The 22,971-nt window shown below is 31.9% G+C and overlaps 1 protein-coding gene across 1 annotated transcript in view; it reads left to right on the top strand.

Moving 5' to 3' along the window:
- Window positions 1-22,971, top strand: part of chk (chaski) — a 79,508-nt gene that overhangs the window by 10,735 nt on the left and 45,802 nt on the right. The window contains exons 4-5 of the mRNA XM_014435227.3: window positions 6,056-6,318; window positions 19,054-19,226. Of these exons, the coding sequence (XP_014290713.1) occupies window positions 6,056-6,318; window positions 19,054-19,226 (436 nt within the window). The remainder of the gene's footprint in view (window positions 1-6,055; window positions 6,319-19,053; window positions 19,227-22,971) is intronic.

Here is a 22,971-nt window from a genome sequence, read left to right as displayed (position 1 = left end):
TAAAACTACTGATAAGGAGAAACTGCTAAACCTTTCGTCTTAACCTTCCAAAAAATTGTTTCGTTTGGCAATTTGCATAAATGCATACCTTTTATTCATGCTATGATAATATAGTCGAATCTTATTTGTATTCCCGTATCATTATTTTGTAGGCTCTCCATTTTCCAGTATATTTTTTTCGTCTAGTGGGTTTTCTTTTTTCTATCATTTGTCTCAGAAGGCTGCCTAGTAAATCTTTTTTTCTATGAGTTTTTCTTTTTTAATTTTATTGCTTTTAAAAATTTTTTGTAAATATTATATATGGAAATAATTGACCGTAATTGAATATGAAGGAGAATGGTCAGGGCTACGGTTAAGAAATAACAAAAAACAGTTCTCAACTAATTCATTCATTGCCGACGTTTCGACCTCCCTAAGTAGATCTTCACCAGGCCTAAAAATGAAAAGATATAAAATTGAGTCAGTGTAAAAGTGAAAGAGTGATATAGAAAATATTTTTGATGTCACTCTTACAATGTCCTTATTTCCTTTTTATTTTTAGCCCTGATGAAGAGCGAGTGTGTGAGACACAGTGGTTCGAAACGTCGGCAATCTAAGAAAATCTAACAAGCCACATGACTCGAATTTACGGTGTATATGAAGCACCATGCCAAGTAATTAACCTTTGCACTAACTTTTTATTCATGATATTTTTTACCATGATACCAATTTACTTCCGAAGAGTTAAAATCATTTCCTGGATCGAAATATTTTGTTATATTATTTTGAAGATTATCTGTACTTTTGTTTTATTGCTTTGTGGTGAGTCATTCTTAATCTGATTGCATAAAAAATGCAGATTATTTGAATTACGTAACTTTTTCCTCTTGCCTGATTTCTATCTATTTTTTTAAAATTTATTTATTCAATGTAATTTATAACTGTACAAAAAAATACAATAAGTAAGTATGTGGAATGTTTCAAACGCTAGAAAATCTTGGGGAAGAACCACCTATGAGTGTTACTTCGGACATTAATTTAAATTAGAAGGTCCCGTAGCCATCTTCTTTTCAGATGTCTCTGAGGACTATGGGTTAGGATAGTTAAGGAGTTTGAAATGAAAAGACGCATATTTATTTCGGGCCAAATCTGCAAAGAAAGGGATGTTAAGGTCTTTGTGGATGAGTTCATTTGTGACCTAATAAGGAGCATCAAGGATTTTACGGAGGATTTTGGACTATTCATTTAAAATGCCAGTTATGTTTAGAAACTAAGATTAAGTATGATTTAAGAAAAATACCTGTTCTTTAACTCTTTTTTAGTGAGATTTCAATAATTTTCTATTGCAATTATTCTAAACCTATATTTAACTGACACCATCTACGAAGCCATCAATCCTCAGAAATTAACTTTGAAATATTATTCCGCATAATGAGGTTGACCTAATTTATCTTTCGCTTATTGAAGTATAATTGATTTTTATGACTATATTAATAATATTTAATGATCTAAACACTTCAGCAATGATACTTTCCATAACTTTTCCTAATATAAACTACTATTAACTTTTTTTTAAACCGACATTTCGGAGTACGTCTTCAGGATTTATTTTTCTTACACAGCAATATATGTCTTTTACATCATTACAAAATTTATTTCGTTGCTTTGTTAAAAACTTTTTCTTAATCAAAAATGGAACCAAACTCCCTATTCAAACATCAGCGTAACTCATCAATTAAGAAAAGGTTTTTAATTACCGTGAAGAAATTTTTAAAAAAATTTTACATGGATGCAAGTGACATTAGAGCATTAGACAGAATAGTAAATGTAATAAAATATTGTCCAGTAAAAAAAATATACCTTGATGACAGAGCACGAAACGCAGTATTTTTTATAAATATAATATTATAGTTTCCATAAGGGTTATGGAAAATATGTTTATATTTAGGTTATTGAATTGGGACTGTCTGATGACAGATAGAAATATATCATATGGTTAATAATATTATTATTATCGAAGCACCACCATCGGGTGGAAAATCCTTCCAAAGATTTTCAAGTGTTTGAAACATTCCACATATTTACTTATTGTTTTTTTTTTGTACAGTTGTAAATTACAATAAAAAAAATTATTATTTTATGTATAAACCATACACTTACTGATGATTTATTTCATGAATCTTGATATAATAAAGCAGCGTTATTCTGACCAAATCACCTCCTTGTACAATCGTTGGTATAGTAACAGTACTTCCTTAAGTACTGTACCCCTGACTCTTAATATGTTGCAGCGGTACAGCTTTTTTTTTTTGATATAATAAATATTTTTAATGTGGGATTCATAATATAAATTTTGATTTGAAGCGTTGCACTGAAATTTTTTTCAACTGCTACTTTCTCCATTTCGAATGTAACTTTTTACAATCCAATCGAAACTTACTTCATTTCTAATTAAGCTTTTCCATTTCAAGTGAAACCTTTTCCGATTGAATTGTAGCTTTTTCCATTTCGAATAACTTTTTCCGAATCTCCTTTATTACGAAATAACTTTTTCGAATGTAACTTTCTCCAATTCATTTCAATTTTTTTCCATTTTAAGTTAAGCCTTCATCTATTCAGTTGTAACTTTCCTTTGACCCCTGTACCTGTATAGTTACCTAAGGAATGAGTCGGTCATTCACTCTTCCTTAACTCCTTACCTGATTTAGTTACCTGGTTTGAGGTAGGTCTTTCTGTCTGACCTTACCCATATACCTGATCAAATTACCCGCAAAACAGTTGGTCATTCACTCTCCCTTAACTCCTTACCTGATTTAGTTACCAGGAGGGGGTAGGTCTTTCCGTTTCTCCTTACCCATATTCCAGATCAAATTACCCGGAAAACAGTTGGTCATTCACCCTTTCTCTTACTACTGATGCAGCTACCGGGGGTAGAGGTCAGTTTTACACTTTCCTTTGACCCCTGTACCTGTATAGTTACCTAAGGAAGGAATCGGCCATTCTCTCTTCCTTAACTCCTTACCTGATTTAGTTACCTGGTGTGAGGTAGGTCTTTCTGTTTGACCTTACCCATATACCTGATCAAATTACCCGCAAAACAGTTGGTCTTTCACCCTCCCTCTTATTACTGATGCAGCTACCTGGGGTAGAGGTCTATTTTACACTTTCCTTTGACCCCTGTACCTGTATAGTTACCTAAGGAAGGAATTGGTCTTTCACTCTCCCTTAACTCCTGTACCTGATTTGGTTACCAGGTGAGGGGTAGGTCTTTCCGTTTCTCCTTACCCATATTCCTGATGAAATTACCCGGAAAACAGTTGGTCATTCACCCTTCCTCTTATTACTCATGCAGCTAACTGGGGTAGAGGTCAGTTTTACACTTTCCTTTGACCCCTGTACCTGTATAGTTACCAAAGGAAGGAATCGGTATCTTTATCCATTAATTCGTAAAAATTATATTTTATTTCTTTAAAAATTATATTTATTTTTATATGTCTATTAATATAATTATTTTTTTTTATCTTTTAGGGGGATGGGGATAAGGTGCATTTTATCTATTAAATGATCGTCCATTGGGTGTTCGAAGTTGCTAATATCGATATTTTCTTCTATCGAGCATTACGAATTATTTATTTGTTTGGCCGAATTCTTTGGAGTAGCTATCCTTTATTAGGTTTTCGAGAATCATATTTCCAAATTTACTATTGTATTTACGACTGCGCATGCGCATTTGTATTTATTGCCTTTGTTTTTTAATGGACTTCAATGTAGATAGTTTATTTGGTTTTTGGGTACCCTGATTCTATATTTAGAATTAGATATTGGACCACGCATGTGTATTTCGATTAATTGCTACTTTTGTCATTTTCTACAATATAGAAAACGTTTTTTAGGTTTTGGGGGGTTTTGATTTTTCTTAATTGGAATTATTAATAGATATTCTAATATTTTTTTTTTTTTTTAAAGAAAGATTTTTATCGGAAGGTTAACATTCTGAATTGCTATTTGTTTATAGTTGAAATTTGTTTTCTGATACGACATCAGATATCCTTAACAAAATAAGTTAATAATAAGTTAGAAAATAGGTATTTCAAAACCTTATTAACTAACTTACAGGAAAATAATGTCAACTGTGGTAATTCGGCATGTGTATACTCATTGAAAAATATAATTAAAAAAAAAACAGTACCATGAAAGCCTATTAATCTACTATATTTCAGAGCAAAATTTGAAATAGTAATTTCTTCGAAAAAGCGAAATAGTAACAATTAATCAAAATGCACATTCACGATCTAAAATTCGATTGAAAATTGGGTAATAGCGTCTTCAAAACATATAAAACATCAAATATATAATGTATACTATATTTTGTATGGTATAAATCATTATCCGGATTTAACTATTTATTCGTTGTTGTTGTTTTTTTTTCGTTTTATTCCCAATATCAGTTTAAAATACCTTTGCTCAAGCTGTTGTAAAAGAGATTAAAGTATCCCGCCTATTATTGTTTTTTTTTAATGTATATTCTGTCTGAGTTCATCTCATGTAATAAGTTTATGAAGACCAATTTTTTAGTTCAAAATATTTAAGTATTATTTATCAACAAAATTTCAATTAACTGACGAGCTGATTATATTTTAAATGGAACTTTTGTACCTGCTGTCGGAATATAGATAAACTATCTAACAAAAGTAATTATTTATAGATTTTTCTAATACTTTCTTTTTATATCAGCTGGTATATCGGAATATACGATACTATCCTCATAGCTGATACAAAGGAAAATTTACATCAAGCATTCATTGATTGAGAAATCGAACTTGAAAGAAAGTAACACTGAATGCAGGAGTGGATCAAGATAATTGGGGGTCCTGAGCGGTAAAATATCGGCCCTCACTAACCAAAGTGTTTCAGGAAAACTCAGGCAATGATTTAGAGTGCAATGCAGGGACCATAAATGTAACGTTTTGTATTTTTTGAGACTTGGGAGCCTCCGAGGACTCTTTGTTATCCTAGAGACTTTACGGCAGGTTAGTTCGCTAACCGCTTTGAATACATAGAGGTAAAGTGATTCTTATTGGTCGTGAGGAAGATGTGATCATTTACTGTATGAAATAGATAGTGGAAGGATCAATGGTCTCCCAAGATACACGAGCAGTGTTCATCAGGAACAAAACTAATTAGGCAAATAATGTATATCACCAGCTTTGTAACACTTGTGGACCAAAATGATATGGAAAACAATGTCTCAAACTATTCTTTATTATGCAGTTACCTGTCCTTTTTTTGGAGGTGAAAGTTGGATCCCTCTTGCCCGATCCGATAGTAGAACTGAAGACTGAACAAAGGCAACTCTTTAGAGTCAGTATTGAGGAGATACGGAGCTACGTTGGAGTACTTGAGAGACACTATCTAAAAGATATGTTTCGAGTCTTGGGTGTTGTGGACGGACCAGGTAAATGAAGGGTAAGACTTTGAACTCCATGAAGGTGTTGACTTAGGATCATAATGCTTGACTATTTAGGCACTTCCATGCCAAAAGACACAAACGAAGGAGATAAAGAAGAATATTTCTGAATGGATCATTCTAGAGGACTACTCTTCTCTGGGAATATGCGATTTTGCCTAGATCAAAGATGCAGGCGGGTGTTAGATTTGGATCTGCTTTTTAGCTCAGCTAAACTCGTGCAAGTTACCCGTCCTTGCCTTTACATCACTCTTAGTGGTTTAGTTGAGTGAAAACACTGTTTTAGAGATTTTTACTTGAATGAAATTTTCAATATTTTTAAGCAATTAAACAAAATAAACTTATTATCACCTAGCATGTTATCATATTTTTGTATTTATCCATTTTTGACAAAATAGTGGAGGCGGAAGGTGGTTCTTTTTCCATTTTTCCACAATCATATTGTAGACGAAATTTGATTGGTTTATTTTATTTTTTCACGGTATTGTTAATCGTTTTCTTCCACTTACTTCAAGTTGGAAAACATTATCCTCCCATACCGCTTTCACTATTCAGTCTATATTGGTTTGGCTGTTTCAACGCCATTGAATGCTTATTATGGCTCGATAGGTACATTTATCTACGCTCCCTTGACGGACTACTTGCTCTCTGAATACGGCTGGCGCGGTACTATCCTCATATTGGCTGGTAACCTGCTCAACATGTGCGTCTGCGGTGCCCTGATGCGGGAGCCGGATGGTTGGGGGGATTCCACGTGCGGTAACTCGGAGGTCGATTTGAATGTGGACCTGTCTGCAGTCATGGACGAAGTTGATTCGCCCCTATGCCACTCTCTCATGAGTCTGCCCAGCTACATTAAAGCAAAGGAAAAGGTGAGAAGTAATTCCCTTCAAATTTTGACTTTAGATAATATTCGACCTTTGAGGTCAGTTACGGATAGAACTAGTTCATTTCGGTAACATGTCTTCAAAACCTCATTGAACGGCATCCATACCGAACGTGAACATTGAACTTACAAGTTCAAAGTTTTTATAGAAAATTGTTAATTTTTTTTCCTAATATCATATTTTCTACATTAACCAAATCATCGATAAGCTATTATTATTGTATGGGCATTATTATTGTATGAAATTAGGTCATACAATTATTTATGATCCCCCAATTATCCCAAATTATTATTTACGATCAACCGATACTATTTATCTATTTCTGTAGAATTATTGTTTCATAACCTTTCATTAGTTGTAATTCATTAGCATCTCATTCTTAACCTAGGTGCAATTCGATATTTTTTTCCCTGAAACTCTAAGAATTTTTTAATTTATCGTTAAATAAGCAGTTTCAATTAATACATTATATGTATACATAAATTTACCTGTGATTTCAAAAGTAAGGGAAATTAAGTACTCAAAAAAAAAATATATATATATATATACATGCTTAATAGTGTCAAAATGGGTTTCAAGAATTTTGATAAGTAGTGGAATATGGCCAAGCATGTCTATGGTTAGTTACATCTGTGTATCCAGTTCCATATGAAATCCATGCAAATAATGATTGTCCCGTATTATTTATTTTATGAACAATATTTTTCTTATTTTTATCGATTAAAATTTTATGTAAATTACACACTCAATAAATAAAAAAAATCATTCCCATAATTATAGTAAATACAATTTTTTTGCTATTAATTTTTGTCAGATTTTTTGTTAAGGTATTAACTCATAATTTCCAGTATTACTCTTTTTTGCATCATGAACGGTCCTGCCTTTCCACTCAGTTCAGAAATTACAACTGCATTGGTGCTGGTTTATGTTACTCGGACGATTCAATTATAGTTAAAAAATTAAATCTTTTCCGCTACAACCCATGAAGGGTCAGGTACTTTGTAAGGAAGTACTGTTACTAGACCAACGGTTGTGCAAGGAGGTGATTTGGTCAGAATCACGCTCGACCGCCAGATTTTTACCCAATTAAGGGTACCCAATTCAATTCACTTATAGTTGGAGATCAATTAAGTAGAGCCCCGTGATTAATCCATATCTATTTTGTACGAGGGTGGAAATTTATTCTCAAATGACTGCCTTTTAGTACAAGAGCCGGGAAGAAAAAAAGGCAGTTATCTCACCCCAATTTTTGATTACTTTAATGAAAACTAGGTATAATTAATAGTCAAAATTGATAAGTCTGCCAATTATAGGTAGGGGGAATAAAAAATGGCGGCTGTTTCAAAACCTTAAAAAAACATTAATTTTTCATTCGGAGATCTATATCTTAAAAACTACCAACAACACTAGAAAATCTAAGAGAAGATTATTTAAATAAGACTATATTTGCTGAAATATTAGCCCTAAAAGAGCTAGTTACGTCCAATAGTTCTCGAGATATAGCTTTTTAAAAAGCAAAATTTCTTAAAAATCTACTGAAAGATTAGTGGTTAGTTAATTTATTTTAATAAATCTATATCTCAGGAACTATGTGACGTATAGATGTTTATTAGCACTCAAATTAAAGCTAATTTAATGGGCTATAAAGTAGTTTATAATGTTTATCTTCGTAGGAGTAGTAGTTTTCATAATATTTGCTAAAATAAATTGATTTTTAGTTGTTCGGACTATAAGTTTGATTTATGAAAAACTTCATTTCAGAAACCATTGGACGTATAGATAGATGTCTGTCAGCGCTCATATTAAAGCTAGTTAAATTTACTACAAAATAGTTAATAATGTTTATCTTTGTAGGAGTGGTAGTTATATTTGACAAAATAAACTCACAAAATGTTAATTTCTAGTTGTTTGTATAAAATGTTGGATTTTTGAAAAAATATATCTCTAGATCCATAAGACGCACATATGTCTGCCAACACTCAAAACAAAGGAAATTTAACTTACTATAAAGTAGTTCATGACACTTTTCTTTGTAGGGGTAGTAGTTTTTATGATATTCACATATGAATATAAATTTGACAAATGAAAATTTTTCCGAACAACTATTAATCAATTTATTTTAGAAAATTTTATGAACACTACTACTACTCCTACGAAGATAAACATTATAAACTACTTTATAGCTCATTAAATTAGCTTTAATTTGAGTGCTAATAGACATCTGTACGTCAAATGGTTTTTGAGATTTAAATTTTTCAAAATAAATTCACTAACTACTGATCTTTCAGTACGTCCCATACATTTTTCTGAAACGTTGCTTTTTAAAAAGCTATGTCTCGAAAACTATTTAACGGAAATAACCCTATTAGGGCTCACATTCTAGCAAATTTACTCTTCTTTAAATGACGTTCTCTTAGGTTTTCTTGTGTTGTTCCTACTTTTTAAGATATAGAGCTCCGAATGAAAAAAGTTTTTTTATCGCTTTTAAACAGCCGCCATTTTTTATTCCCCCTACCTATACTTGGCAGACTCATCAATTTTGACTAGGAATTATACATAGTTTTCATTAGAGTAATCAAAAATTGGGGTGAGATAACTGCCTTTTTCTCCTCATTGTCTCTTGGAAATGCCATGACCCGAGAAGATTGCATTGAGCGAATCGCTTCCCTCTCACCTTTCTGCCTCCTGGAAAGGCCTGGCCTCCTGGGTTCGTGATGGTTGGGTTTGTTATTCCATGTGTTGCTGCAAATGCAGCGGCTATTCCGGCCTACCCCTGGCCAAGGTTCGGGCTGTATCTTCATTCGGAAAAACCTTAACAATAAACAATATTCACATAAATAATTATGTTACTATCTTAAACTGCTAACTAACGAAATCATTTGTACAAGGCCTGAGGGTGCCCGACCTTTTACAACGCGTTATCCATACTGAGGCGTGCTACTACTGCCCCCCCCCCCTCTCTCCTTCCCTATATATATTCTCCATGCGCTAGTAAGTATAATACTAAAAGTATTTTTTTCACTTGAGTAAATTTGAAAATTTGGCAAAAGGCGTAAATCGTCGAAAACCACAAGCAATTTTTTTCACCGTTTGTGACAATTTTAGAATATTAATATCCTAGCATAATCCCTTTATTTAATTTTTTTTTTCTTCGGGAAATTAATTTACCCGGTTGTTATAATTTCTTCATTCAATTATTTATACATTGGTAAAGCAATCTTGCCGACGTTTCGGATCGTTCGTTCATCTTCAAAGGCCCTTAATATCTTACTTTGGTTTCTTAACTTTCTGTTCAAATTTTGTCACGGCTACATAAAACAGTGTAAAAAAAGGTTTTTATATTTACAAATAATGCAAAAATAATTTTTTAAAATATAATAAACTATTATAAGCCGCTGAAGATAATTGCCATTGAAGATAATATACGCTAACAAAAAAAATAATTGAATAAAGAAATTGTAATTGTAAATGTTAAGAAGGTAAATTAATTGCCCGAAGAGAAAGAATCAAAATATAAATTAATAAACTTTAAAAAATAAAACAATAAATAAACTTTCTTCCCCTTTTTTATACAGGAAATATTTATATTAATTTACACAATTTTGAACGTGTGTCTAGAAAAAATCCCACCGACAAGAACTTCGAGCATTAAGTTATACAAATAATAAACCATTGTATAACAATTTGATAATTGCTCCTAAATAACAATGCATTAAATAACTCTGTAAAAAGTCGTAACCCCAATATAAAGTTTACTTTTATCATCATTTGATTTGTGCATTTAATAAGTAAAAGTATCGGTTAATAATACAGAATCACTAGTATTTAATGCATAATGTGGTAACAGATATTATTGATTCAAAAAGAATCAGTGGAAATTTGGAAAAGTAAGGGAATTTGTTCTAGCTTCTTTGATAGATATTCTGTTCTATTTGAGATACTGATAATTATGCGCCGAACCTTAAGGGAAAAATGTACCGAATCGTAGTGATTTTGTTTTTTCAAGAGATGACATCACTTATAGAACAAAATTGCTTTTGTGTCCTATTCATAGACGGAATCAATTGTAAAGTTCTTGTCTAACAAAGAGGTTAGAACCTATTAACATAAAGCTAAGAGATAATCACCGGTTTTTAAGGGACAGTATAATTTTTTTTTAAATACAAGCGTATCCCGGTAATTTACAATTTCACATGAACAAGCTAAAATAGTGGCTAAAATTGAAAATAGGCCAAACTTACAATAATTCCCTACTTTTTTTCCTCATTCCTTATTTCTTGTCAGAATAATATTTTATTTAATAAGGATGATATAAATAGTTATAAGTAATGTCCTCCCATTTAAATTATTAAGGATTACAGAATTACGCTTTTGGCCAGTTGAAAATGTTAAAAGTAAAAAGATATTAGCAGATGCCGATAATCACCGGTTTTGAGAGACAGTATCGGCCTATTCGACAGCCAGAGCGGAGGAAAAGGTAACCCCAAAATTTTGGATTTGTTCAGTTTCTAGCATATAACTTTTAAACTGCGCCCCCTACTGAAACTTTTATTACATAATTAATTGAATAACGTTGAATGAGTGCCTAACATTGTAAATTTGTTTCTGGAACACAGTTGAAATTGACGGTGCTAAAAAAAAAAAAAGAAAAAAAAAGGGTTTTACCTACTTTACAAAGAAATTTAATACAGTGACTATAACTAACGTCAGTAGCATGTAAAAGGCAGTTCTAAATTAAAATTCCTTTAAATAAAAAATTTAGAGCATCGAAATATTTTTATTTATTTATCACTGTCCAAGAACTTGGACAGTCCTTCGTAACTGTTCATATTTTCAAGTTAAACAAAAAATAGTGGTGAATATAGTATAATGATTAGTATTTGATGCATGTCTGATTAGATGAAAAATATTATCAGTTCGTGTAAATTTTGCTTGGTCAGAGGAAATTTGGAAAAAGCTGGAACAGTTTTCAGAAATAGAATTTTTTCAAGCCGTTTTGCTAGACTCTCTGGTATCGTTGCCTACCTCCTCTTTCTATCTTAGATTCCTTGCACGATGAACAATGCATTTCTATTCAAAACGTGTCTTTATCAAGTTGAAGTATATTTTCTAAGAAGGTCAAAATACTGTTAATTAAAGTTCGGATAAAAATAGTCCCAAATCTTAATTTGGATCAATCTGCGAAATGAAGAGAACCTGGACCGAAAAAGGGAACTAATTATGAAAAACAATTAGCACCTACCAATTATTTATTATATTTTAGAGAAATTAAAAGTTGAGTAGTTTGTTATAATTTGATTTTGTGGAAATTATGACCTTTGGAGAACCAAACCACAAAATCTACATGAATAAAAATGCAATTTTTTCAAAATATATATATTAAATTTTTAAAACCTTTTTTTTTCGAAATAAACAGCCTCAAAAACATGGAAATCGTTAGTAAAATAATTTTTTTTTCTAAGCCCCATTTGTACGTGGGATTGAGGTGAGGTGGAAAAAACGGGTTTAGTGGATCTTTTACTTTTACTGCATTTGGAATGCATTTGAAGAAAATAAAATAATTTTGTCCAACTATAACTATCATGTGGTCCACTGTGTGACGTGATATTGTGGAGGATACTAAAAGCGAATCTGACTTCCTTTTCAAAAAAAAAAAAATCATATTTTGAAATTAAGGGACAATTGCACTTCAAATTTCATACCAGAAATGACGGTCATAACACCATAAATTTTTACCAGCTTTAAAGCATGCACCTTGGAAACGGCTGTACCTTATCAAAATACACATATATAAATTTAAAATAATCTGATTCTAAAAAAGTTAAAAAGCTTGCCTTTCAGTTGAAATTTTAATTCTCAGTTAATTAACTCTGAAGCTAATATACTATGTTAAAAATCTATTAATAAAGTTTAAGTTAATTAATTTAAGAGTTAATTATATCTGGAAGTGAGTAAAAATATATAGGTATCCTTCAGATAGTTGAAACAAGATTTCTCTTGGAGGAATAATCACCTAATTATTATTGTATCCCTTCTTTTAGTGTTTGCTCTCATTATCTGTGCCATGTTGTTATCCTCTTTCCTGCCTGCTGCTGCCCCCGTAATTCTGTGGTTAATCAACTCCAAACATTATTATCTACCTGATTAGGTATCTTATCGCCCACCGGGTAATATGTGTTTTAGACTGTCTGCTTTTCGTTACATTAAAGTAGCTGATTTGGATCATCCCTTATCTATCCGATTTGCACAGGCGAGTTCGTTTATACCGAACAATTGGAGATCAAGAATTCCAAACTGCCTAAACTATCCTGCCACCAATCTGTAGTGAAGTACTGTACCAGTACTTTTTTACAGCTTAAATGTGTGCAATCATTACAGCTTCTAGTGGACCACACAAGTATTAGGTTCAATTCGCAACCTACTTAATATACTTTTCACTGTAGAAAACAAAAACAAAAAAAACTCATTTTTTTTTTAAATCATTCACTTAATATCATTATGATAATATTTAAATATTATCATAATTAAAATTATGATATAAACTTTCATTACTGGATTTATCTTTTGAAAGTGCTCTATTTCAATAGATTTAATAGAGAGGAAAACCCGTTGGGATAACATCTGAGATGGAAGATTTGCCTTTGACTAAAAAAGATTGAATTTGAAAGAGAAACGCTTGACTTGAAAAGAGTTACATTTGACTTGGAAAGGAATAAATTTGACTTTTAAACGTTACAAACTCCGTAAATTCCTACCTCTTACTCCTACTTTCTCATCATCCGTTCCTTTCTTACTGATAGATTATTCCAAGTAAACCATAATGCTTCCTATTCATCCCTCTATTTTCAATCCGCTATTGTCCCTCAAGGTAGTATCCTCGGTCCCATCCTCTACACCGTCTATACAGCTGACATCCCAACAACTTCTAACACTATCCTTACCACGTATGCTGATGACACATGTGTACTCACAGTTAATAATCACCCTTTGATCGCATTCCAAACTCCACAGTCCCATATCACAACCCTCACAATCACCTTTACTTTTCGTCGTAAACCTGCCGACCGCCCTACATTGGACTAGATTCATTATCTTGAACTACATCTTGACAGACGACTAACCTGGAATCCTCACACAAGACTGAAAAGACATGAAACTGCACGTAGATTGCGACTTTCACATCACTTACTAGACAAACGGTCTAAACTTCCAACTCTTCCAATTACAAAAGACTGATCTACATGACAATAATAATGCCCTTCTGGAATACGGAGTTGAGCTTTGGGGCTCCACTAAACCTTCGAATTCCTCTCGTATCCAATCCTTACAATCCAAAATCCTTCGTAAAATCCTCAATGCTCCTTACTTTGTTACAAATAAAACCATCTATAAAGACCTAAATGTTTCTTATGTAAACGATCTAGTCCGAACCCGATATCATTCCTTCCATTATAAACTCCCCAACCACCCAAACTCACAAGTTTCTCACCTTGCTTCCTCTTCCATTCCTGGCAATCCTCCGAGGTGCCTGAAAAGTAGATGGCCTCGTGACCTTATATTGTAAAATGTTTTTAGAGTTCTACTAATGGGTAGTTTCTCTACATGCTGTATCATATTGTGATCTTACTTTAAATTTGCTTGTTGTATTTTATATACAGTTGTAAATGTCAATAAATAAATAGACTTTAGAAAAAAGACTTTTAAACGATGTATCACACAAGTATTTCAATTATAATCTAACGCTAAGCTTTCATTCATTCAATTTAAAAAATTAAAAAAATTGTTTTAAAGTAATATCTAAATTTTGCTTTACGCCATTAATACACTCTATTAGAAAAGTAACTCATTGATATTGACTGCTTGATGTAACTCCAACGTGTAGTGCTTACTAATAAGTACGGGTGCTGTTTTCTAATTACGCACTGTAAGCAAATACTGGCGCTTCTCGTCATGTTTGAACACTGTTGTTTTAAGTATATATTACGGTTCAATACGTTATATTGTATTATTTAAAACATTATATTCTAGTCCCGAAAATGTACCTATGTCCTTCGCATCCACGCACTAAGCGACATCTACTAAAAAGGCTGAACTGTGAATAACATGTGCCCTGAAATGATGATGAAATTCTCGAGCGCCTGTCTAGAGAAGACCATATTACGAATTGTCAATGAATTTTGAATTACTACTTACAGAAAAAATTTTCCTCTCCTTAAGAGCCACTCGTGGATCACAAACATTACGTGCTTATGTCAACACTCACGTATTTTATGAAGCTCCTTGCATGTTTGGTCCAGTTCTGCGATATCTTTAACCAAAGGCCTCTCACACCTTTCTATTTCTCCAAATTTTTCCTTTGTAAGGAGACAGCAATCGACCTCATAAAATAGCTGATTACTGGCAAAGATAAATTGAATAATTGAATTCAAAATATCACAAAAATTGTTATGAGTTGAGTTACTCTAATTTATAATTAATTCATGGTGTGCCCACAGTATAAATTTAGAATTTTCCACTAAGACTATATTTGATTGGTAATGTGAAGATTATACTAATAACCGGGATGTCCAGTAATAATAGACTGTATAAGAAGTTCTAATGTTCTTGAATAATTAATAATTAGATTATTAACTTGATTCTTTAAAACACTTAAACATCATTTATATAATTTAATAAGTATTCTAATTTAAATATTTAATATTTACTATATTAACATGCCGATAGCACTTTAGGTAATGTTATCGACCACTCCGCCAATTATATAACCGATAAGAATATGATTGATTTATCTTTACTTAGCACTTTTTAAAAACTAGAGTTTTCCTGTTCTACCTGATGGTTTGAATGTTCCGTTAAAAGTTATCGTAGTAAATTGAGAAAAAAAAATAGAATGGGGTGTTGCTTTGATCGCCTTTATAAATAAAATTAAAATTAAAATTTTGATTTGTCAAAATTCTGGTTGAGTTACCTCGGTGCAAAAACAGTTGTTAAATTGAGCTAGATGAGTTTAAAAATTTTTTAATGGATTGAATTGGTGTTATATGGAGACCTCAACTTTTTACCATCTCGCTATTTTTTTTCGCTGTTTTGTAGAATCAGTTTACCAATAGTATGGGTACATCGACCGGATTGATAAAGCTGGTACTCTGCCCCTCACATTTATTTTTTTATCTGAAAACAATTCATATAATAATTAAGATACACCCAAGAATAATAATGTGTAAAATTTCACTACCTTTAGGTAATGCTAATTTTCAACCAGTCCCTTTGTATGTGCGCTGTATCGTAAAATATATTAATTATGAGCGATAGTTGACCGTGGATGACGAACTGACGTTCAGTCAGTTCTCAGTCTCCGTTTCCGTTCTCCTTTATCTGTTTGTATTTTTAACACAGAAGAAACTGATATTTTGAATGAAACTGAAACTGAACTGGGAACTGATATGATCGTCCTATATAGTAATATATTAAGGACTTTACATTAATATATTTTACTAGGAGTTGATGGTTGCGGTGCGGTGAAATGAAACACAAATAAGTTGGAGTACCTTATCTAATTGTGCCAACGTTTCGACTAGAGTTTCTAGCCTTCATCAGGGCTAAGAACAGATCAAGATAACAACCAATAAGTATAGAAAATCAAAAATAAAATATAAACAGAATGACATAAAGTGGATAATTTTACAGAATGGAATTAATAAAATGAAGTGATGAGAGAATTGGAAAATAAAATGTATACATAGATAATTGAAAAAGTAGGTAAAATAACATAATTAAGGAAATAAAATGAAAATGAAGTTATATAATGCAAAGAAGTATAAATACATTAGTTATTAATAATTTAAAAATTGAAATATGGAAAGAAAAAGAAAATTGTGAGAAAGAAAATATAAAAATATGTATACATAATAACTGAATAAGCTAATTATAATATTAAATAAGCTACTCCAACTTATTTGTGCTTCATTTGACCGCACCCCAACCATCATCTAGTAAAATATATTAATGTAAAGTCCTTAATATATTACTATATAAGGACGGTCATATCAGTTCCCAGTTCAGTTTCAGTTTCATTCAAAATGTCAGTTTCTCCTGTGTAAAAAAAACAAACCAAAACAAAGGAGAACGGAAACGGAGACTGAGAACTGACTGAATAACTAGACCTGTTTGTATCATTTCAGTTCTGTAAACAAGTGTTTTATAGCTTTATCCGTTTGCTCACGCCAGTTCTCTTACTAAACTTGTAATGTGCACTTATGGAATGGTCGCTGCGTCGAAGATTTACTATTTTGTTGTCGAGTTCATTGAGATAAAATGCTTTATTCATCCATGCTGGCCAAATACATCGGGTTGCTACATTACACAGCATACTAATAAATCCGTGATCGGACATATATAAATTACATATATTTACATGATATAATAAAAAAGATAGAAAACAGTTTTTTTTTCTCACAGTTTCCTTTTACAATCAATTCCAGTCTACACACTAAATACAAATATTTCAATTCATTCCTTTTATCTTTCCCTTTCTTGTACCTTCCATTTCACAATTTTTATTTATAAAAATGAGATAAAGATTGTTGACCGTGGGTATATAAGAGGAGAAAATGGTCGGGGGGTGCTGTCAGCAGAACAAAAGATTATTTGATTTTCAGTTTTCATCAGCGAGTTATAGGTAGATATTCTGGCTACACTATTTTACATACACTGCTTCTGTTCAAAAACAGATATAGGACCTTCAGACAGTTCTGATTCGAAAATTTTTGGTTCACCTCTTCATCATCAAACAACGTGATTTAAAAGAGAATCCTTGTCTAACCGATTAAACATAAACTTTAATTGTTGTAGTCCGTTCTTAGAATAATTCAAAGTAATTACCAAACTAATTGGACACGATAATTGATTCGATACATTAAATATAAATTTTTTACTTCAATCACAGTCAAATATGATTTGTAGGATCTAGGGCAGATAATAATAAAAAAAAAACTAAATTTAACAAATGACTTATTGAAACAATTAAAGCTGGATTTATGAATGGTAATACCACACGATTAAGACGTTAAGAGATTGCATATCGTGAAAATAATGGGAACAAAAAATTCTCCTTATGCGCAGCGGATGATGAATCATATTTTCTTTGTGAGAACTCATACGAAATTTCTTAAGAAGCATAAGAATTTTACCACCGGATACGTTATGTTATATGTGAGCTGCATTTGTACTGCTGATAGACTTACGCCATATTTTTAACGTAGGTCGTCATAAAGCCTATATTACAAGAACCGGGAAGAAAAAAAGGCAGTTATCTCACCCCAATATTTCAAAATTGATGAGTATGCCAAGTATAGGTAGGGGGAATAAAAATTGGTGGCTGGTTCAAAACGTTAAAAAAATATTAATTTTTTCATTCTTAGCTCTATATCTTAAAAACTACCAACAACACTTGAAAATCTAAAAGAACACTATTTATAAGAGAGTAAATTTGCTGAAATATTAGCCCTAATAGAGCTATATATGTTCAATGTTTACCGAGATATAGCTTTTTAAAAAGCAATATTTAATAAAAAAAAATTGTACTGAAAGATCAGCAGTTAGTGAATTTATTTATGAATTAGGCAAATGAAAATTTGTCTAAAGAACTATAAATCTATTTATTTTAGCAAATTTCATGAAAACTACTACTCCTACGAAAATAAACATCATAAACTACTTTATAGATCATTAAACTAACTTTAATTTGAGTGCTACTAGACAGCTGTACGTCACATAGATATATATTTCTCAAAATAAATCAACTGACTTCTGATATTTCAATACGTTCCACATTTTTATGAAATGTTGCTTTTTAAAAAGCTATATCTCGAGAACTATTGAACGTAAATAGGACTTGCATTTTAGCAAATTTACTCTTCTTTAAATGATGATCTCTTAGATTTTCTAGTGTTGCTAGTTTTTAAGATATAGAGCTCAGAATGAAAAATTAATGTTTTTTTAACGTTTTGAACCAGCCGCCAATTTTTATTCCCCCTACCTATACTTGGCATACTCATCAATTTTGACTAGTAATTATACCTAGTTTTCAATTAAGTAATCAAAAATTGGGGTGAAATAAAACTGCCTTTTTCTCCTCTTGGGCTCTTGTACATCTAGGGCTGGTACTTGCTATCTTCTCCAGTTAGTTCACGCTGTGTTGACATCTGTTCTTGGATCACTAAATAATTTCTTCATAGTTCTCTCTGCTATTCATTCAATGATACCTGCCCCCTTTACGGCTGTGTCATGGACTAGTTCAATGATGTTCTCAACGGATAGATTTACAGTAATTTACCAACATTTCTTCAGTTCTGCTAATGTTGCTGTACCAATGAAGTGACTCACGATTATCAGAATGGAATAAATAACTCTGTAAATAGATTGCTGACTTCGTATCCAATAATCTATTTCTAATACTTTTTGTGCTTTATTTTCCCGTTTCAATAACTATTTCCAATCAATCAAATTGAAGTATGTAATTACCTATACCTTTACTGGTTCATATTTTGTAATTCTATATCCTTTTGGGAAAAAATAATTCGCGTATTACTTATGTATATAAGTCCTTCCAGCAGAATTGAACAAGTAGGACCATTCCCACGATTTGTTTTCTATCAGTAAATATATTATATTCTTCTCAATCTTTCATTGATTTTCTTAATTTTTCATTTTGATTTCCAGTTGCCAGCTGAAGTTGTTGAAGGCTTGATCTCAAATGAAACATTGTACAAAGCAGTCCTTGAGAAGTATCCTAACATCCTGCGCGAAGCAACGTCTACTTCTATACATGACCTGAGGGAGAAATCGCCATCTCGAAGAGAAGGCCATCACCTGAGGCATGTCAGGGTTCACAGGTAATATAAATTGAAATTATTTCTTTTATATTTTTTATTCTTGAAGGAAATTACATCATTTGTACATCTTCAGCCATTCAGCTATATTGATGTCTGTTAAAGTTTACGCTTTATCCTTAAATGGACACTTTAATGGCAGCGACTCACTTGGTAGTTATGTGATGTTTTATCTCTTTATTAATCTCTGCAATTGATATATAAATCAAAGATTCACTGTTCTGTTGAATAACTTTTTATATCATGCGTGTGTGTGGAACGCTTTACTATGATGATTCATAACAAATATATAGAATGCAGTGCTCCCAGTTTGGGACCTTCTATATCTGGAAAATTTTATTGTTTGTTCACGAAGTATATTTGTAAATTTAAAAAAATATACTTCTTCATTTTTTTCAAGCACGATTGAGAACGAAAAACTTGGATTTTTTATTAACCCATGTTCCCTAGAAAAAATTCTCACAATGAATGAAACGTTGTTCTTTTAAATGTTGTTACTATTTCTATTAAAAGTGGCAAAATTAAGAGTTTGAAGTTGAAAAACATTTAAACGCTTATAGTGGGTGCTGTTTTTCTCAGATACTTTAAAATAAACCACTTCCTCGAATCAAAATTTTACTACCTTTAAACTTCTTAAACGTTATCAATATTCCATGATTAAATGAAAACCCTTTGCCACTTGAAAGGCCGAATTTTGGATTCGAGTATTCGACGGACACACACATATTGAGTTCTTTTTCGTTTAAATGACAAACTCTTGCAAAATGCTCTGTGTGTGTTTGGTCCACCCTAGCTCAAAAAAGTAGTACGAAACTGAAATACTTGCATATAATATTTAAGGTAGATGTATGCCTGTTACAACTTTTTTGTTAATATTGACTTATCGGAAGTGACATTTAATATAATCGATTTTACGCATTTTTTTTGAGGGGGGGTTCTCAAAAACGGCTCAAAATAAAGAAAAATAAATTGTTTTTTTATATCAGCTAAGTTTTATCTTCATTTTACAGTGTTGTAAAAAAAATGCATAAATATAAAATATGAAAGAATTTGATAATTAACTAAAGAAGAAATAGGGACAGTAGTTTAAAATGGTGGAAAATCGGAGGCAGCCGAGCGAGTCCGATCACTTCCGATTGTGGTCATATATTCGCAGTTTGTTAGACTGTTGTCTTATTGTTAGGAACAAAGTTGATATTCATTTTTCACGACTCATAAAACAATTTAGTTCGAATTTTCTTGGTTACAATATAATAAACAATTTTAATTTCCACTTCCAGAGGCTTTTCCAAAATTGCGTTTGATCATCAATCCACTTGAAGAAATTTTCATTCTACATTCAACTATGCGATAGTCCATACATGACTTAATAATGAAGATACATCATTTGTCCCAAATTTATGGAGAACGGCCCTTTTGACAATCAGCGATTCAATTCCAGCTTATTGTAGGAAAGCTATTGTTTAATTTTACCTAGTTTTATATAAATTCTCCCTAATTAGGATTGTTATTTTGAATATCAAAACCTGTGGTTTCCATTCACAGTAGTTAGTAAAGCTTTTGGTTTTGTAAATTCTTCAATTATAAAATATAAATAAATTCAAGGAAATGAAATAGTATTATGTTGACAACACAAAAGGTAATTCTGACACTGTTCTGTTGTTCTGAAAATTGCTAAATCCGACTCCATAACGCAGGCAAGGACACAACTGTTTCTATTATTATTATTGTTATAAAATATATTCTGCAAATATTAGAAATGTATCTTCTTAGGCTATTGATAAAATATCAAGAATGAGAAAAGAGAGGTGCGCCATATTGCTCAAGATGTTAGTTTTTTTTATAGAAATTATAGTTTATGGCTAGTAGAGATTATTGTTTTATAACGTAGATTGACGTCTTTCTTGTATATAAACCATCAAATAGAGCCCCATAAATGCTTACTCATTTATAGACATTAATTACATCCTGGTGTATCGTATAAATAGAGTCATTTATGGGTGATGATAAACAGGCGTTGCTGGTCATTAATTGCAGCAAATTTATTTCTTTGTTCTGATATTGGTTGGATTGTTATCGTTGTAATTTAATTGTGTCGAAAGAGAATATTTATTGCATGTCTATTGTATTATCAGCCTCTTGATTATTGGTTATCCCTCAGAATAACCATCTGCTGACTGACATAATACTTTTGATAAGAACTCTAAATCAATTTGATGTTTAAGTACTCTTGAGAACATTTTCCTTGTGAAAACTTGGATTTTTTTACAACAATGTTTCTTTGCATTTTTTTTTTTTATTATTTATTTAATGTAATTTACAACTGTACAAAATAATACAATAGGTAAATATGTTGTATGTTTCATATACACTTGAAAATCCTGGGAAGGAACCACCCATTGGTGGTACTTCAAACATTAATTTAAATTAGAAGGTCCCATGGCCATCTTCTTTTCAGACGCCTTGGAGGATTATCAGGGATTGTTCAGGATGAAAGATTAAGAATTAATGGGTTAGGATGGTTAAGGAGTTTGGAATGAAAAGACGCATATCTGTTTTGGCTCAAATCTGCAACGAATGGGATGTTAAAGTCTTTGTGAATGAGTTTATTTGTGACGTAATAAGGAGCATCAAGGATTTTACGTAGGATTTTGGATTGTAACGATTGGATGCGGGAAGAATTTGATGGTTTGGTGGAGCCCCAGAGCTCAATTCCATATGTCCAAATTGGTCTGATTATCGTAGTGTATACTAATTTTTTGTAGTGAATGGGAAGTTTAGAGCGTTTGTCAAGTAAGTGTTGTAGCAATCGGAATCTACGAGCAGTTTCTTGTCGTTTCAGTCTTGTGTGTGGATTCCAAGTAAGTCTCTTGTCAAGATGGAGTCCTAAGTATCGAATCTGTTCAACAGGCGTTAGTGGAGTATTTAGAAAGGATGCTGTAGGACAGGAGGGCAGAGGTTTACGACGGAGAGTAAAGGTGATCTGGTGGGATTTGTCAGGATTTATTTTGATTCTCCAGTTTTTACACCATTCTTCAATAGATATTATGTGTGCCTGTAGTGTTTGGGATTCATTATCTTTGAATTTAATGCGAGGATTCCTCTACGGAACAATAGAATTATGTCTTCTCATTTTTGTAATAACCATTTAATGTCTATTATTAAATTTTATCACAACCGTGGTAATTTATTATTCCATTTGGAATTTATTTATTCCACTTCGTTTCAGTAAAAAACATGAGAAACAGGTAGCAGCATTCAATGGGTATTAAAACATAACTAACTGTAATATGAATGCGAAAAGTAATAACCCGTATATTTTAAGATTATTAACTCTTTAAAATAGAAAATGGTCTATTAAATCAGTTTATTAAACTTTTTTTTGTTAATGTTAATTTCAACTATAGAGAGGATTTGTCTATAATTTCTGGATCAAACTCTTTTCATAAATGTTGTGTAATGAACCTGTTTTCGAGCTAATGAACTTATCATAGATCCCTACTTATTCAACTAACTACACAATTTTATTGTATTATTTTTAATAATGAATTGTTTTACACGAAATATAAAAAAAAAATTATCCTCTACTCAACTTTGCATATCTACAATTGGATGTAAGATAAATGGGCGAGAAAAATACTTAAATAATCTTAGCCAGTGATGCGGCGAGAGGGATGCGCTGGGATCTCTTGAGCTCTGCTCTACCCCTCACACGTGGGGGATAGAGTGGGCTCAGGGATCCTCAGGT

Source organism: Halyomorpha halys, unplaced genomic scaffold, assembly GCF_000696795.3.
Source record: "Halyomorpha halys isolate HHAL.00 unplaced genomic scaffold, Hhal_1.1 Scaffold1539.1, whole genome shotgun sequence".
Taxonomy (NCBI): Eukaryota; Metazoa; Arthropoda; class Insecta; order Hemiptera; family Pentatomidae; genus Halyomorpha; species Halyomorpha halys.
Note: the sequence above shows the minus strand (reverse complement) of the source record. Positions and strands in the feature narration are given on the sequence as shown.